The 19902-nt window shown below is 40.2% G+C and overlaps 1 protein-coding gene across 5 annotated transcripts in view; it reads left to right on the top strand.

Annotated features, from left to right (window-relative positions):
- Window positions 1-6455: 6455 nt before the first annotated feature.
- cpne9 (copine family member IX) overlaps window positions 6456-19902 on the top strand; it is a 53787-nt gene continuing 40340 nt past the window's right edge. For 4 of the 5 annotated variants that reach the window (XM_028409820.1, XM_028409823.1, XM_028409822.1 and 1 more), the window contains exons 1-2: window positions 6459-6535; window positions 8115-8155. In XM_028409820.1, coding sequence (XP_028265621.1) covers window positions 6459-6535; window positions 8115-8155 — 118 coding nt within the window. Of the gene's footprint in view, window positions 6536-8114; window positions 8156-19902 lie in introns of all 5 variants that reach the window. The other variant, XM_028409824.1, reaches the window with a different exon arrangement.

A 19902-nucleotide genomic window follows, 5' to 3' on the forward strand; every position in this document is an offset into this window, starting at 1 on the left:
AGAGTGAGAGCAAAAGGTGCAGTGTAGCCGCTGAAGTGAGGACATGTCAGTGGAGGAAAATAGACTCGCACACAGCCAGGGGACGCCTCTTGAGGAACGAGAGGTGTTTTCAAAGAGGGTTTGTGAGTCCAGAGTGTGAATGTCTGCACAACCGTGTGATGTTATAATGTGACACTCGTTGATTGGAGCATTACGTGATGTTGTGCAGAAACACCTCTGTGTTTTGTGTCATCTTCTATGAAGAATATGGCATGTACCTACATGTACTTCCTGAACATGCTTCCATATCCTCACATGGAGTGTTCAGATAATTGTGTGTTAGGTTTCCATCTGTCGCAGTAGGAGTGAACTGCAAGTGTGTTCAAAGCAAATATATCATGCTCTTTTTTCACATTTCCCAACAAATCTCATCACAGCCAGTGCTCTGTCATCTGATAATGATGCTGATTCTTGCTGTGGAACAGTATCTTGCTGAAGGTGTAGGTGCTGACTACTTTCAGCCATGGATTAAGATACACACAGGAGTATTTATAGCAGACAAAGCTAATATGAGCCAATAATGAACGGACACTTGTGTGTGTGTCACTGTGTTTTTTTAAAGGTTGTGGGAAACAATGGGATTCAATGGCACAGAGGACTAGTGGGCAAAATAGCAGCTCTACGTTTTTTATGACACTGATAAACATACTATGATAGATTGGTTTCTGGATTGATGCAGCACTACTGCATCTGTCTCTCTAAAGTGTGTATACCCTGCCCCCTCCAGGTCAACCTGAAGTATAGCAGACATGGCAGATCACATGCAGCCCTGTCCTGCATAAAGTACAATATACAAGCACTGAAACTAGCACTGTATTAATTTGTTAAATACTTTTACTCAAGGAAAAATTACCAACAGGCCCACGACCTGGAGAGGTTCCCAAACCCACAGATTAAATGGATACATTTAGAAATTCTTGTTTTTCTGATTTGTGAAGTCAACATCACATCCAGAAATCAGTGCAAAGGAAGTTGAAACTACTAAGCAACAATATGATTAGAAATACTGTTAGTGATTGAAATGTTTGTGACCTAGAAAGGTAGAAAGGAGATGAGCTGTACAGCTCTCATTACCTGATCATTCAGTTGTTTGTAGTTAGTATACAGAAAGTTGAAACCCTTTAATCATATCAATTAATTATTTACATTTATTTGGTTGCCAAGTGATTTTGTCAGTGAACAAACTATAGGGAACAAAAATCATTATCATGTAGGACAAGGTCCACAACAACATCGATATCAGTGGAAAAGAGCTGATATTAGATAAAACCTTGCCTATTTATATTGCCTATGAATCTCAACAAACATGTATTATCATACTGCATTCTTAGTACAGAAAACTGTAATTCACTGATTTGTTTTGACATATGAGACTTGAGAAATCTTGAAGCACTGATGTTTTGTAGCCACCAGGTGTCACTGTATTTATTATGTTTGTGACTTCAATGTTTGTTTTGGGCACTAATTGAAATGGATCTCTAGAGATTTACAAGCTATCACCTGCTAACTAAATGCAGAGAGCACAAAGTATCATTTCTGCCACATGAGCTAAATATTATATATATTTTTAAACTCATATTAAATCATGTAAAATAAGAATATACAGCGCAGATAAGTCCAAACAATGTATCCAGTGCTGAGGCAAAGGCGCAGTATTCTTTATCCTGAGGCAAGCCCTCATCTTAATCCAGAATGACTGAGCCAATCAGAAGCTGCTATGCAAATGACAGTGTTATGTTCCAGGATTTTTTAGGAAAAGAAAATGACCATTTGAGTTAAAAATTCACCCTTAACGGCATTAAATCATTCTTGACAAGGTAAATTCTGTTCAAGAAGCCTCTTTGCTAACTTTATGTGAGATTGTATGTACTTACTCATACAAACAATGGAGGGCAACAAATACATACACATTTGTTTCAGATGCCCTAAAAAATGCAATTACTATAATGCTATTAACCCTTTATACAATGTCTATAATGTATATACAATGTATACAATTGAATTATATAATAATAATAGTTCATTGGAATATGATGCTTTTTTGCTTGGCCCTCAAAGCGCTTACATCAAGATGCATTATTCATTCACAGCACATTGACAGAGTGGCGGTGGTAAACCCAGGGGGAAGCTGTGGCACATACATATTCCAATAAAATATTTAACAAGTTCATTTTTTTCTATTTTGAAGTAGATACTGGACTCTGTGACAACAAAGACATGAAAACCTCATGGACGTCTTCCCATATGAGATGATGCACATCATATAAAGAACACTAGATGGGAGCATTTCATCAAAGCTGGTGACATAATGGTGAAGACTTTGTTCTCTGTTACCAGAGGCTATCCTGCTCTTTATAATTGTGTCTCTGTTGTTTTAGTAAATGAAAGAAAAGACCTTGAACGTTCACATGTGTGTGTGGGTGTTGGGATGAACATGTGGACATGTGATCATTAAGATTCACCTCACAGGCTGATCTTTGACACTGAAACAATACAAAGGATCAGCCATGAATATATTGCCTCCTCTGCCGCTCTGTGTTTCTGCTTCAAATGGTTTATTTAACATCCAGTGTGGTGATGTTGTCCCCTCTGTCTCCTCTGCACAAGGCTGGTCCAGATGATCACAGGCTGCATATTGGCAGTCACTGACTGTGCTGAGTTTGGGGCGTTCGGACACAAGCCCAGCAAATCAAATATTCTGTCACATCATCAAAGCCGTTTCAAACCAGGGTTTGAGCTAGAAATTGGAAACGATTACACAGTGCAAGGTGAGATACATGCAGCAGCAAACACACAACTAAAGCAGAGGTCCAGTTGTATGCTCATTTTTAGGCCATCACCCCATCACTCCTCCTGATAGGCATGTTTTTTTTTTTTAGTGCTACCTGCATCCTTATTTCACACAGGAACTGGTAGCTTTGCTATAATCAGCATGTGCGTATTTTTGTGAGTGGGAATGTAAATCAGAACCACAAAGCGTCTCATTTAGCACACTCAGAGAGGCTTCTATCCTAATCAGAGGGAATTGTGAATGCAGCAGAAACAAGCAGTTCACAAGAAGTGCTGCAGTAGATTGAAAAAAAAAACATTTCATTCTCTGCAGGGGCTGAAAATGTCTGACAACATGCGTCACATAGATCAGAATCAACTACATTATAAGTAATATAAATATAAAATGATATAAATGGGGATTCCAATTGTGGTGTTATTGTCTCATAAATATTTCTTACAAATGAGGGGAAGTGCGTAAGAATCCAGCATTTATACAACTGGTACTTTTAGAATGAAATAATTTAATAATAAAAAATATAGTATCTTCTCCATGAAGCTGTACTTGAATTGGAGATGAAACAAGACAGAGTGGCCCACTTAAACCAGAACCCTCTGCTCTAAAATTAACTTGCTGTCTGATGATCTTTTTTGGCTACTAAGAAAAATCCATATGGGCCTTTTTTCCCCTGAATATTTCATAAAGAGTGCCGAAATTATGTGAGAGAGCAGACAGCGGTGGACTATGGGGTTTATTTACAAGTGCGAATATGTTTTAAAGTGCTGTCATTTTAGTAATTTATCTTATTAAAAGCAAACAAAAGTGAAACCTTTGTCATATTTTAAGTAAATTAATTTTGACCTTTGACCATTAAGGTCTATCACGTTTGATCTCTGACTTCCAAGTTCACATTCGACTTTATGAATGTGAATGTTTGGCCAACATTGAAGAAATTCTCTAACTTTACTAATACATGTTGCATTAACTGATCGGCATATGCAAGTAGTCCAGCCATGGGGCACAGCTGTGACTATTAAAAAAGGACCAAAACATTTTTAAATTATTATTGACCACCTCCTCTCTGAAACTTTCAGAGCACCGTGACATCAGATTAGACAGCAGATGTCATGAAGAATGAAAAAAAAAATATATTAGTTTGTCAACAAATAAGAAAAATATCTGCCGGGGCTTTTCACTATGTGTCAGACACCTGCTTTACTCCACACAGTGAATTGGAAGCTAAACAGGATTTCTCCTCCTTGGATAATTAGCTGCCACTCCACACACACACAACACACCAAGTCACCGTCCCCTTTATCGTCTGATTACACATCCTGTTATAGATCATCCGCAGACAGGAGAGTGGAAATTGGGTAAATAACTGGACTTTTTCTCCCATCCTGTCGCTCCATTCTTCATCCGACTCCCATTTTCTCTGTGTCTTCCTTTTCCTTCCATTTTTGCCACACTCCCCATTTTCTCTCACCGCTGTTTTCTTCAGCCCATGAAAAATTTCAATTTCTGCCTGATCAGCTGCAAAATTGAGTGGATCTGCAGACACACACATACAGAGATGCACACACACACCAAAGACACATAGCTGAGAAAAACATCTATTTGTCATTACTGGTGTGTGACAAGGCCAGCGGAGAGCTGATACAGTCACACTCACTGTCCATTACCTCTGAACCAATCCATAGATGAGTCTATTTTGGTTCATATAATGATTCAAGCAGTGTGTTCTACAGGAGATTGAGCTTCCACTAAGAAAAAGAAAGAAAAAAACACAACACTACCTTTGTGTTCATACTAAATGTTAGCATTTCCATTATTTGTGCTCCTTTTTTACCACATATACAGTCACACTCCTCCCTTTTGTCTGACCCTTAAAGACCTTTGTGTCTTTGTTTTCCCTGGATACAGTTTTTCATAATACAGCTCTTTCTCTTTCTTTTCTTGCGGAAGATGAGATGATGATGATGTGACAGTGGGAGGCTTTAAAGAGTGTGTCATGTTGCTTTCAGGAGAGCTGATTAAAGGAAAATTACTGAGTAGCCCTTCCAGATTCAGAAGTGCAGACATCTCATTAGAAGATGGCAGCTTGTTTCTTCTGTTAAGCTAATTGACCATGGGTGTGGGCGCCCGGCTGTTTGATTACCTGCTCCAGTGAAGTATATGATGTAACTGTCTCTATTTGATATTACAGGATGAGCGCAGGCTTCAATGTTAGAAGCAAGGGGAGAGAAGTGGTGTACAGTAGGTGCTGTTTAATGTGCAGAATTTAACTGCTGCCTTTTATATTTTCTACAATATAGTCCCTCAGTCCATGAAGCTTTCCTGTATTGTATGTTGTTTTTTAATATCGTCAGTTTGTCAGTGTCTGTGCATTTTTAGCCAGATTAAAAAAAAATGCTGCCCAGCTTGAAGCACCATACTCTAAAAGACAAGTTGACCTGCATAGAAGGACACACACACACACACACACACACACACATATATATATATATATATATATATATATATATATATATATATATATATATATATATATATATATATATATATATATATATATATATATATGTAGCCTGATTTTTCAGTAAACATACAGAGCAAAGAGATTGTGTTTTGGAATAAAAATAGATACTGGATGGATGAATCAAAGCACAGTAATGGAAATCTCATGGTTTGGAGCTCCTTTGCTGCCTCAAGGAATGGGCAATGTGCAGTCCCTAAGTGTGTGGTCCTTTCAACAGGATCACGGTCAGTACCAGTTCCAACAAGGAATGGATGTAATTTACAGTTATAAAATGGCTGAATCAGAGGCCAGAGTTGAATATAACTGGAATCTACATATGTTGCAACGGAAGGAAATTTGCATGTGGTGAGCTTTTCTAGAGACTGGGATTCCACCCTTTTGTTGCGTGTGTATTTATTAAAAACAAAGGACACATTTTTGTGTTTTTCAAAATATAAAAAAATATCTCGTATATGTTAGATACAACTAAAAGGGCATTATGGAGATGAATAATGATGCTCTGCCAAATAATTCCATAACATCATCATGAGTCTAACATTTATATAAGAGATCATGATACTCATGAACTACATCATTATCAGAATTACAATCAGACTTATCTTTATGTGAAACTCTGAGTGACAAAAACAGCAAATATCTGAAAGAAGATCTCATGAACTTACAGGTGTGTAATCTAAATATGAAGCATTTCACGAAGGGACGTTTATATGAACAGGTAAGCTCATCAAATAAGACAGAGAGAGAGGGAGAGAGAGAGCGCACCCTGCTGTTGCCGCTGTCTCCGGCTGGCTGCGCTCTCCTCCCTCCTTCTCAGCACCGGACGGACAGCAGGAGCGCACCGGTAGCGCACCGTGAACGCATGAAGGATGAATGAACTTTAAATCCGCCTCACAACTTTCACTGCTCGCCTGCTCGTCTCTCTCGCTCGCTCGCCCTCTGCCTCCCTGCCTGTCAGTCTCTCTCTTTCTCCCTCCTCCGCTGATCCAGAAGCGAAACCCCAAAAGGAAGCTCTCTACAATGGATTTACTGCAATCACGATCCTATTGTGAATGATCGGATCTTTTTTTTTTTTACTTCTCCTTTCTTTGCTGATGCTCATTAGCCGCGATGATGGCATCGATAGAGGAGTTCGATCCTCTCAACACCAGAGTCCCTGCAACTAAAATAGAAGTTACCGTGTCGTGCAGGTGAGGTCAAACTTAAAAGTCTACATTGTTATCCACTAGTATAGGAAATCCCGCTTTAGAAAGGCAGGCAGCATGAATGTTTTTCTGTAACACTCATATGTTGCGTTAAGGAGCTGCATATCTGTTCAAATCATTTTACCAGTGCGTAATTTCCAGTGCGTAAAAATCAAATTAGATTCCTTCCTACCTGCCTACCTACCTGTCTGTCTGTCTCTCTGTCTGTCTTGTCGTGACCTTTAGTTTGGCTTCCATGGTAAATAAAAACAAACGTCCTTTGGTCCTTTCTTGATTTTTGCATGAAGTCTGGCTAATGACCCAGTTGATTGCCTCTGATATTCACAGTTCTCTTGTTTGTTTATCAGCTGAGGCTATAAAAATGCATAAATAATGCAAATATATGCAGCGATAATATTCATAAATGCATAATTGAGATTTAATTTGTCACTCTGAAACAAAAACAGGCACCTAGATTCACTGTGTGGTGCTGAATGGTTGACTGACTGACTGACTGCTGGCTGACTGGCTGACAGAGCAGTAAAACTCAGTCAGGGGTTTTCCAGACTGTCATCCTGCCTGCCTGCCTGCCTTGTGGTGTTCTGACTGTCTTTCCATTCCACTCCTGAATAATGAATAGCAGTTTCTTCTGTGCCGTCCCCCCTGAGAGCAGCCAGACTTGAAGTGTCCAGACACCTGAGTTTGACTTTCCCTTACCTGGGAGGCAGCAGCCAGCTCAGATGGTGTCTAACCATGTGTTTGTACCTACACTGTATTATAAATGTCTGCCATTATTTCGCCTTGAATCGTTCAATTGTTAGACTTAATGACAAGCGCAGCAACAAAAGTATAAGTATAACAAAAGTATACAATAGGCTTGTGCATCGGGGCCTGTAATGGCATGGACACCATGAACGGGGCATATTTTACAAACAAATCACTGTCATTCAAACAAACTGGTGACTTATTTATTCCTAATTCTAATATTGAACTATAATATATCAATTTTTCATGTTATCATGTTGTGTGTTTTTTTAAGTCACGGTGTGTCATGGTTTGGCTTTTTTTGTTTGTTTGTTTTTGTTTTTTATTTTTGTGTTTTTGTAGATCTTTCTCATGGTCTTTCAGGTGTTTCACTTACATATAGCCCACATATTTACTTTTTTTGCAATCAGACATAAAGAGCAGCATTTATCTAAGAACTGCAGTCATTTGTACAAAGTTTAGCTGGCATTGTTTGCAGTAAGAGATTTGAGAAAATGTACTATTTCCATTTCTGCTTCCTGGGGGTCTTCATCAGCCAAACCAACTTTTCTCATTGATTTTTCATTCCAGGAAGAAAAAAAAGCTTTGCAGCACATTTTTTGTTTAATTTCACAGAATAATTGAGGGAGCAATTTAAATTTGCCCATGACTTAACTTTCGGGGCTTAGCTGAGACATTTTGGAAACGCTCAGGAGAGCAGGGATGAAAAGAGATAAAAATGGAACTCGAGAAATGTTAACGAATGAATACATTGTCTCAAAACAATGAAGCGAACTGAAAGGATCTATATTTACCTGCATGTCTTCTAATGTTTCTACAGGAGTCTACTGGATGTGGATACTTTCTCCAAATCAGATCCTGGTAAGTAAAAATTACACTTGTTACTTGTCAGAAATGTAAATTTTGATTCTTTTGTTTACATTTAAGAAAACTAGGCATCCAGTGCATTTTTCTTGTGTATCGGCACTTGTCCTTATCCAGAGAAGCAGCAAGGCACAATAAATGGCGCTTCACTTTCTCTGGCTCTTCCCTAGTAAATAACCCTTAAGGTCAGAGCTATCAGTGGGTGACAACATGGCTGATACAATACAAAAGTGAAGATGGAGGGTGGAGGACAAGGACGAGACTAAGGAGGGAAAATTTAAGGTTAGGGAAAGGTCAGGATGTGAGGCTGGCTGAGCTTCGGCATGTTGGGCAGAGGGAAGATGACAGAAGGTGAGAAATAAAAGGAGCATGTCAGAGCTGGAACATGGGAACAATGTGCTGTAGAGGTATGTTGTAGATTCAAATTCAGCCAAACCAGAGTCCTGTTCATACAGATATTGTTGCAATTCCTACATATACCAGAATGCATTGCATGCCAGGGTTTCCCAATATGCTTGCTCATGTGTACAAAAAATATCAACATGTCATATATTTGACTGTTCAAGAAGAACTGCTTGTTACTGTAGACTTTATTTAGGTAACAAGAAGCTTTTCAGATGTGTTGATAGTGTTGCTTGTTCAGTGTTATCACCACCTCAGCCTGCAGCTAATGATTTCTTGGCTATGGCTTATACAGTTTGTTCTGAACACGGCTGCTACGTATTTACTTTCTGCCTCAAACAGCTTAAATCGCAGTAATGATTGGTGGATTCTGTGGTTTTAACCTGTGTCGCTGGTTGATATTTTGGGTCACTTGGTCCATTTCTCATTACCTGCACAGCTAACTGTGTGTTTGTTGTTATTTTCATTGTCACTTGCTGCTGTTTCTCAGGGGAATTTGATGTGTCAGTCAGAGGTGATACTAAGGCCTGACTGCCAAGTGTTGCATACAAACATGCTCATAGACATCAAGTTTAAATGGCCCTCAGCCGGTTGCTTTATTTCTAAGCAAACAACAGCACGCACATCATGAATGTAAAACATCACTTTTTTGAATAATTGATTCTCTCATGTCAATAGCTGACTGATGTTGTGGATGTTTCACAGCCAATTATCTCTGCAGGACGCAGTCTGGTTTTTGGTTTGCCACAAATTCACAAACAGCATGGCGATGTTTTCTTTCATATTCATTTTTATCTCCAACGCCTGATATCTTACCCAGGGAAGAAAATAAAGGAATGACACATGCAAACCAGAGGAAGGGGAGTGAATGCTCTGAGAGTGACTGGAGCTAAACACAAAAGGAGCATGTGGGAAAGATGAAGTGGGACAGGAGATCGCATGGCATGGTGCGCTCATTTAAAGTGTAACATTGTCCCCGATATTTGAGCAATACATAAGGGTCAGAGCAGAGGCGAAAGTGTTGTGAAGTGCTGCTATCTGGTATAAACAATAATAATATTTGGTTCTAATACTGACTCCAATACCCAAACTCTCTGATTCAATACCAGTGCACTGATGCAACAGCTGTTTTAAAATGTGATGTAGGAAAAATTCTTCTTCTGATTGGTGTATAAACCAATTGTGCCAAATTGTAGGTAAAATTATAGCCACTGTAAGATTCATTTCAGATACATGTGTTTGCTTCACTAATGGTTAGCTGTATAGTGTTTGAGCAGAGAGAGAGAGAGAGAGGGAGAGAGAGAGGAGACATGATGACACGATTGAGTGAAAAGACTACAACAATCCATTGAATTGTGTCTCTATATAAAGCAAGGAGTCTGTAAGTGTGTCTGTCTCACTTTCGTTGACAACCTCTCATCTAATCTATTTTGCACTAGTGTGTGTATTGATGGGAGCCCAAGTAAGTGCAGTGCCTAGGTTGAAGTCATTTAGTTGAGTGGTCGTCATATTTTGGCTAAAAGTAATCTTGTGTTTCGCTCTCAGCAGTACTCTGTCCCCGCTGAACTGAGAGAGAGAGAGAGAGAGAGAGAGCAAAGGGTGGTGACACCGACAGTACATACTGAGCAGTAGTCCTGAAAAGCCGCGTCGTATGTTTGAGAGCCTGCAGGCCCTAACTTTCTTAGACAAATAATCCCCCAAATCAGCCAGACAGTCGGGCTTTTAAATGAGTTACACAAATCACAGCTGGAGAGCCCAGCTGTCCAACTCCTGGTCTTAAGGCCTTGGTGATAATGTGTGTGACTGATGGCAGATGTGAAGGCCGCCCCGAGGAGCTACTGGGCTCCAACCAGTACAGACAGGGAGAAGTGGTGCATGAGCCTCTCATTCAGTGCAGCGCACATAAGCAGATGTGGTGCACAGCGTCCCCAGCTGCCTGTTGCTATATGTGCCACAGCTGGAAGATGTAATTAGGAGAGACACTATATTAATTGTGTGCTAAGTAACATGGACAGCACAGGAAAGAGGAAGGATAGTAATGCAAGATTTAGACCCTTTTTTGTCCAAACGATGAACCAGTTGTACTTCACAGTGACACTTCTGTTTTCTGTCATATTCGGTCTTCAGGAAAAAGTAATTACAAAGTAATGAGTGGGAGAATATAAACTTGACTTGAAATATTCAGTATAATGTGCAGCAATAAAAAATGTTCAAAGTCTGAGGTGAAACATTTGCATAAATTCAGAGTGCAGCAGTAATACGGTATTCCTGGATGTGCAGAAAGCACAATTGGTTGGATGTGCAATACTAAATGAGCCTTTGTTAAGAAAAACTTCTCCATTAATAATTATGCTAAACAGCCTACAGATTCAGTGCACTGCTATGCACACTAATAAAGCCATTTACTCATTAACTAAGACATCTGCCGAGCTCTAGCTTGCAGTTTATTATCAAGCATAAAAAGGGAGATCTTGAACCATGGTAAAATCTACACTTCTACCTTCACACCGAGTGTGCAGCAAACGTGTCGGCCATCTCATGAGATATGTTATTCGAAGCTGAAGTGACTGACAAGCCTAACAACCTCTCATCTAATAATATGTTTTCTAAGCTCAGTTCAGTATAACAGTAACTCTGCCTCAGTCCCAGCCCATGATTAGAGGTTGAGACTTGTATATGAATACAGCTGTCCACAAGTCTGACCAGTTAACTGATTTAGTTTCCATTTATAGCTGCTCCCTGCCATGGCAATAGTCAGGCCCTGTGTATGACAGGAAGAAAGTAATGAGGAAAACATCTTCATTATGTGATCACTTGATATAGGCTTGTTTGTATATGAATGTGGTTATTGGTAAATTAAACCAGTATTCTGTACTACTACTAGTAGTTTCAAATTTCGTATTTATTTGTTACAGTGAGAATTGCCCCTTGACAATGTGACTGAGCACCAGCCCAAACATGAGTGAATATCAGGCTGGCGGACCGATGGTGATGTGGCCTTGTTGCTGTTTGATGACTGAATTATAATTGGTTTGCTTAGCTTCAGCGGCATAATAAGCTGCATATTGTTGGCTGTAGCCTTTGTTTTTAATTTAAATAAACCACTGCACAGCTAAAACACAGGTAAACAGTCTTAGCAATCGTAGTACTTACTAAACAAGTGAATGTGGGCAGTCGAAATGAGCGGCCTATATAGCAGCGTGTCTGTGTGCGTGTATGAGGCAAATGGAAATCATATGTGTAATTGGCGTGGCTGTCCCTCCACAGTCACTGATGGGGTTGCTCCATTGCAAGTTTTTTTTATGTTTAACTGTGCTACTGAGGTTGTTCACCCCCCAGTTAATGCTCTTTAGCATAAGATAAACATTTCTCTCTCTGCAGCAATTCTATGTAGTTTTTTAGTGTAGTGTCCTTGTTTCCTGTCTTGATGGGTTGAAATGTTTCTCCCTCTCTGCCCACTGTCTATACCTTATTCTGGATCGCTTGCACTGATTATAACGAACTTCTTTAAATGTCTCCCAATTGCTCATTCTGGGGGTCAAAGGTCAAGAATCTCACAGCACTCATTTTTGCCTATATTTCTACTCATTAGTGCTTTGTTACATGAACACAGGGTCTAAAGAATCTCTGAGAAAGGTTTTGGATTCGAGGCTAAGGGGATTTAATCATTCGGGGTCAAAGGTCATACGTGACCAATCAGAACAGCTCAAGAAGCCTTAAAATACACATACTGTGACTGGTTGGCTGAAGCAGAAGTTGTAATTAGCTCAGGATAAAGCTGGAGAAAAACTGAGTTGCATATTATTCTGTGAGGCCTGTGAGGAATCAAAGTTACTGACAAATCTACAGCACAGACACGGCAGACGTGGAGGCACATTTGGGACAAAAATAGAAAGAGGAAATTAGAGAAGAAACTTAAAAGCTTCTACACTTTGATGCAGATAGAGGCAGGTAGAGCTTTATCAGGGCAAATCATGTTTCTCTGTGTTCTCTTTTAGAGGTTTATTCATCCTTGCCAACAGTTTTGAGAAGAGAGTGTGTGTGTGTGTGTATCTGCTGTTGTCGTGTGTTGCAATTTTGTGCAACAATGTGCTAAAGAGAGACTTGAAGCACTCCTTATCTAATTTATTGATGACTCAGAGTTTGTCCTTGGGGATGTTGTGTGACGATGCCTGGTCATTGTGCAAATTAAATTTGAGTTTTTTCGACTCTGCCATCAAATTACCGGATGCCTCTATGTATCTGCCCACACATGGTTGGAGGATGCAAAATGTTGCCAGCATTGTGTGAAATGAAGAACGATTAAGTCGGGTGCACAAACTTCTTTAGCTGACATGAATAGAGAAGCATTTAAAGAAGCAGGTAAACGAGACACATTTCCTGTTCCTGTTTTTTTTTCCTTTATGCTGGGTTAAATTGCACATGCTTCTTTGCTGGCTGCTGACTTTGACAGTTGTCTTTTGTGTTTCGAATTTGACGTGCTTTACAAAAACCCTGAACTCCTGCACGCCTGACTTATTCAGGATGCATATCTATTCTTTGTGCTCCTTTTGATTTTCTTTTTTTTTCATCTTTTGTTTATTACAGTCTGTGATCTTGATCTTGAATCTTGTTTTGTCTCTTCAATCCCAGGAGCGTGACTAATAGATACTTCTCTAACATTGTGTTGATACACACCTGCTAACACAAGGTCTCCTGACACCGCTTCTTGGGTTGCTTGTAGTGCATCCTCACCAGTATAATGACATTTTTCTATATAGAGGTTCAGCCATCTGAATTTCCTTACTGTTCCATGATTTGGTATGATATTAGTCATGTCATGCTCTACCAGACTCTTTACTGCATCACATCAACAGAACAGCAGAGCCCCTATAGGGATATATAGCTGAGGACTCCAGTAGCCAGGACCTCCTGTTGCAGTTGTAATGTGAACTGACAAATCAGCATACATTAGCATGGTGCTTATGGTCAAAATTACCCCAGCTGAAAGAGGAAAGGACAAGTCTTTTTTTTACATTACAATTCTGATATGCAAGCAGGTGTATACTTTAATGTCCCACAGTGAACAAGAATGCACGAAAGTGTCTTTGCTCTGTGGAATTATAAAGAGACCAGTGTTTTTTGTGATGACAAGCTACAATATCTTCTGAGGAAAAATAGTGTTGCTCAGATTCAGACTCGACATAATAATCATATCAATCAATCACTAGTTGATTTGACACCAATATTTAGTTTTAATTTGTGTGGACCCCTTTAGAAAGTATTCATGCATGCTGTGTACCAATTTATTCTGTCAGGTTTGTTTTGCATGAGGTGTCACAAATGATGATGGATGTTTCATTTTCAAACAAAGCTGCTTCACGTAAGACGCTCTGCTTTGTAGTTGGATACACATGTTGACCCTCCGCCCATTCTTCACTGGGTTTTAACATATTCCGAGCATGCGTGACCTCAACCACACAGACGTTGCCCTTGGAGTGAGGCAGGCAAACGGCTTCTCCTGAATGTTTCCCGAGCGACTAAAAAATTCCCCTCTGTTTGAATCACAGCAGCTCAGAAGAATTGAAATCCCCGAAGAGATTATGCGCTGCACGAAATTAAAAAAAGAAGTTCTGTCGTTTTGGTCAGAGAGACAAACGCATCTGTATGATACGTACTTTTAGACCCAGATAAAAAATAATGGAATTCATGAGCTATTTTTCCTCTCATTCCCAAACGCTGAGCCTCATTGCTTTCAGCACAGCTTCTTTGTCACCGATGTGACCTTTTTACATTTCAAAAACCTCCACTTCCTATTCAGGTTTGTCATTGCATTGATATTAGCCTCACTTCTCAATTACTTTAGAAAATTACTTATGACACTGGATCATTATAACCTTGAAAGTTAACAAGGAGACACATTAAAACCGAGATGATGGCTGAGCTGTTTCATGTGCAGCTCCTCTCTTATTTCTCTCCACCACCATCTAAACTTGCTATCAGGCTCCCATACGAAGCATCCCACTTCTCTTATGTAACATCATTTTCTGGTTGGAGTGCTGACGGTTTCCATCCACATGCATGGGTGTTTCACTCCATTAGATTCCGTGGGAGTCGTCAGCCTCGCTGCTTCCACCATCCCAGGAGTATTTAAAAGTAAAATCAATTACATTGAACCAATTATGATCACCGTTTACAGTCTCTCATTGTAAGTTAGTGAGTCATGTTTATTAAATTCTCTGTGATATTTCCTGCACATTTATTTGGTTTTCGCTGTTTGAGGATTGTGACTCATCAGCGGGTGGGAGTCAGTGTTTTGTTACAGTACAGCAGGTGTGCTTTTAGTTTTGAGGGTTTGTTGCTTGCCCTTTTGTAAAGATCTGCCCGCAGGAAGATTATATTTATATATTTAGGGAGGATGATTGATAGCTATGTGGTCGTCTACATGATGGTGACAGGCCTTCCAGGATGCCACTCTGCTATGTTTAAGAGGGGGCACCCTTCTCTGATGTTGCCACCATCTCCTGTTGGACCCATCAGGGGTTAAGCCCTTAAGGCCAAGGTAGCACAAAGGCCAATGATGATTGGCTGACTGATCCAGAACCAAAATACCTTAAAACTCATTGACTTCAAATGTTCTGCATCATGTCTTAGAGATATGGACTGTACCTGCATATATTCTCCTATCTTAGCCCACAAATGTGTCAATCTTCCTTCATGAAGTAAATGTATTTTAATTTTCTCTGTGTTGCACAGTAAGACAGTGTACAAATTGACCCTGAAGAATTATAGGAGACTCACTTCCTAAGGTCATAATATTTTTCTCTCCTCTGTACACATTATGTTAACAAGTGCCTCTTTCATAGGCGTGCTACGTGTAATTCAATAAGAGGTGGAGTTGAATAAAGTCGAGGCTTGACTCATACCATCAAAATAAAGGTCACTGGTCTCTAATTACCCCCAAGGTCTCCTAATGAGATCTGAGGTAAGAGTGATGAACAGCCCCTGTTGGTTCAGATGTTCGTCCATCCCGTACACACAGCGTTTAATAACCACGCTTAAAAAAGGAGGTTTTCCAGAAAACATAAGGAAATAATAATGTGCTTGGATACAAAAGCTTTCAAAGCCAACTGTATGTTGATGAATGAATGAATGAATGAATGATATCATATGATGATATCATGACTCCATCTGGCAAAAATCTTCTCTATATCAGAGGAGGGCTTAGAGCTACCTATAATATACTGTGCATGCCAAGCTGTAGAATATATGAAGTGGTGTCACAAAGACTTTCAGGTCAAACTAGAAGAGCTTTTGAAGTGAAATCCTTCTTTTTGAACTTGAGTGAGAGCCAGGCTGTTTTATTCTTCTTAATGCTGAACTAGCTGATTGCCTCAGAGCTCTGTATTAAAATGCATAACTTTTTCTGTATTTCCTAAAAAATGTCAGGATGCTCTTCATTCTCTTGTGGTCACAGATCATCATCAGTTTTGTTGGCTGACTCTATGGGCATTATTATTTTTTTTTTTTTTTAAATAAAGGCACCTCTATAAATAAGCATTCACTCAGAGGTTATCTTTAGTCTAAGTTAGTGGAGCATGTAGTGGAGCATTTAGCAGTGGTGTATTCCCCTCACAAGGTGGTGGAGACAAAAGCTGTGAATATTGGGTTACTGCTCACCAAGTGAATGCAAAACACACCTCCTAAGGAAATAATAATAAGCCTCCATGTCAGCTTGATGTGTATAATGGGATTTTGAAAACTGGGTAATCTCAGCTGAGTGTGATGAGGTGGTATTCACTATTGCACCCAATATTGGCTCCCAGCGGCGCAGTTTTGTCACAGCCTCTCCGCTGACGTTCTAGAATTACCTCTAAAGGGTTCTTGCCTTTATCCTTGTCTTGGCAGCAGATCAGTAGATTTGTGTGGATGTGCGACCACCCTGCCTCACCTAAATTGCTGTGTGAGAGGTGTATCTGTGAAGGATTTCTGACAGCCAAGCCCTTAAAACCTTTCTCTTCTTCCTCTCCAGCTGAAATCTGCCACCACCTGACTGTGCTGGACACAGATTTTCATTCCGCCTGTGTTTGCTTCATCTCCTCCTCTGTTTCTCTTCTCTTATTCCCACTCGGCTTCTCTGTTATTCTCGCTCCCATTTTTAATATTCTACCTTGTCCTTCATCACTCCTCCCCTCTCCAGCTACACCCACCACTACCACCACCACCTCATATTCCAACCACCTGACCACCTCTGTGTTTCACCTCACAGCGAGCAGTGTGCCCCCAGCCTGTAAGCCTGTAGCATCATGTCTATGTCTGCCTACTCTCTGATTATATTTTCCTGCAGTCTAAAACCAGGAGGCAGACAGTCTGGGGGAAAAAAACACCTCCACACAGGTGACAGCTTGCTCCGGATCATCCGGATGAGTCCAGAAGTACACTGCCATTTTCAGTTATGCTCAACACAGCAATAGGACAGACATTCAAAGCGGAAAAATGTTGCATATTATGCCTGCAGACGTTTGGTGGAGCTTAATGTATCCAAAAGGAATTATGCAGCTTCCATTAGCTCAGCTGTATAGTTTGTCAGTTTTTGGTAGAAGTGGGATGTTGAAGAACAGCTCTGTCCATTATGACTTCTTCTTAACAGCTCACAGTAGAAACAATATGTTGACCGCTCCTCCAGAATATAATAGATAACATAATAACATGGAAATATAAACTCTGCATGCATCCTCATTTTATGCATATGGAAAAACTGCTTAAGTGCAAATTCACAAAAACTCTTTTATTACTAATGTTTCGTAAGTCTGGACAGACATCGGTGTGAACCAGGAAGCTGTAACATGGTAGTTTTATTGCCAAAAGTGTGAGTGTGAGTGCAGGGTCAAAATGGATGCAGAGACATAGCCACCATCCACCCGTCCCATGGAGGAATATCAACAGTAATATTGTTTTATTAGGAGAGCTATACAACTGTGGCATTTATTCTGCTTAGTCTTCATCTTTGATATTAAGGATTCTCCTTTTGCCACCCTCAATATCAAAGATGACGGAATTGTATTGTTGACAGATAGATTATTGCCTCATAAAATGGTTTCACACAAGTGATCATATTAAAACTCCTTGCTAATCCTAGCAATAAAGTGCAGTATTTGCTATTTTCATTTTAATATGGTTCTCTATGATCTATAGCTGAGCTCTGCTGTTGAGAGCTGCCAGTCGGTAAGTGATGCACATTACAGTAAAAATGTCCTTTTTTAGTGAAGTGACTGAAACACAGCTGAGAAGAGGCAGCAAAGGGGATTGAGTCATTACTGAAACATCCAACATCCTAGATTTATGTAGTTTGTATGGTTTAAATATGAGCAGCTCGTACTTGTATGGCACAGGGGGATTGTGGCGAGTCCTCTCCGACAGCTGGGTTCAAAGGAGGGCCGGTTGTATAGCTGCAGACCTCACCCACCTAGGACACATACTGTTTGTGCCTCTTTCCTCTTGAATGATGTACAGGAACATCAAAACCCACATAAACAGACTGAGACACAGCTTCTTCCCCAGAGCTGTGAAATCCATCACCCCATCTCCTCAGACATCCACTCCCCACCCACCCAATGACTGAGCATTAAACCCCTGCAGACAGGCAGACAGACACTCACGCTGCACTCCACTTCAGGACATCAATTCACTGCAATATGAACAATATATTCATGCTGGTCACTTCAAAGGTTTGATTGCACTGTTACTCTTTATTGTTTTTATTCCATTTTTTATATATTTATTTAGATATATTTTAAGTGTGGCTTAAGCCAAGAGCTGCTGAACTAAATGTCATTGCCCCTTGCATAATGACAATAAAGATTCTTGATGGGCAAGAGGTGCACTCTAATGAATGCTAGATATATGTGTATTCTATGGGTTGAACTTGTGTATAACAGGTTTTATCTACAAGAACATGTTAACGTAAAAGGGCGTCCTTTGGAGCTGCTTGACTAAAAGAACATGAAGTCATGGAAGATGATAAAAGGTTTGGTGACCTGTAGAGTGCTGACACCTGTAGAAGGCCCTGGGACAGCACCCTGTGCACATTACTATTAAGATTAAGAAAAGAGATTAAGAAACCTTTATTAGTCCCACAATGGGGAAATTGCTGTATTGGCTGTATGCCTGTCCTTTCTCTGCTCCACTCTGTTCTGCTAAGCTGTGCGTCTACACTAGAACTTAATAACATTTGTGCTCAATTCTGAGTCGTTCATGTCGAGTGTCCCCTGTGTGCCCATCCTGTTACCAGATGGTTGTCAGGAGCTGGGAGTAGGGTTCGGGGGGGACATGGAATTGCCTTGTGATTTGGTCTCTGTGTGGCCGACCAGATGGGCTCCTTCCTTTTTTCAGTCACCTTCCATGAAGCAAGCAATCAGTCAGGTTTTTTCGGACATGGCCGACACTCATGTGGCCATTCCGTAGATTAGTCTGACGGCCTGGAACCTTTGGGAAACATCTCGGTCAAAGAAGCGTGCTCTGTGTCTTCTAGATTATTACTTCAGTTTAGGGATACGACTTTGAGACACACTGAACCCCTGTTTGTTAGTAATTCAGTTGAAGGCTAACATGCTGATTAACTTGTATTAGTCAGATTTACAAACCCCATTTAAGTGTAGCTGTATGTTTCCCGCATGGCTAACAGCCTGACAAAAGAAAGATTGTTTCCTTGTGAACTCGCTGTCTGAAAGGTTTGCTGTCTGCTGCCCTTTCTCTCCTATCTCCCCTCTGTTAATTGCTCATTAGGAGGGAAAATGTGGTTTTAATCGTGTGCCGGTCCAGCAGACAGTTTGAAGTTCATTAGAGCTAATGTCCAAACTTCACACAACGCAGCTGATGGTGCCCGTCTAGACACAAACAGCAGCACTTGGCCAATTAATAATAGATCCCAGTAGAGCCTTTAGCGATGGTACTTTGTTTGCTTATGCATGAACGTGCAGGTATGCGTCTAAGAGCCCAACATGATAAATTTACAGGTTTTAATTGGACCGCCTCTGTCATTGCATATTCATACTGTTGTACGCAAGGCAACATTTTCCGTCAGAAGACAAATATAATGTTGAACAAACCACAGTGGGACTTTGTAAACAGTAGGCTATGAATACTAACTAGTCTAAATCACAGTGTAACTCACCAACTTTTATTTTTTAGAGTACACACTCTGTGTCGATGCAAAAGTACAGTTCAGTCACAATATTAACCCGTCTTTATTCTAGCAGAATAAAGTCTGTGTAATGTCCTGTTGACCTGATGTGTGATGAGAGCTGCCACTAGTTGTAGTAGTCCACAGTGGGATTCACACCAGCTGAGTGGGCATGTTGATG

The sequence above is a fragment of the Parambassis ranga genome, chromosome 7, assembly GCF_900634625.1.
Source record: "Parambassis ranga chromosome 7, fParRan2.1, whole genome shotgun sequence".
In the NCBI taxonomy this organism is placed as follows: domain Eukaryota; kingdom Metazoa; phylum Chordata; class Actinopteri; family Ambassidae; genus Parambassis; species Parambassis ranga.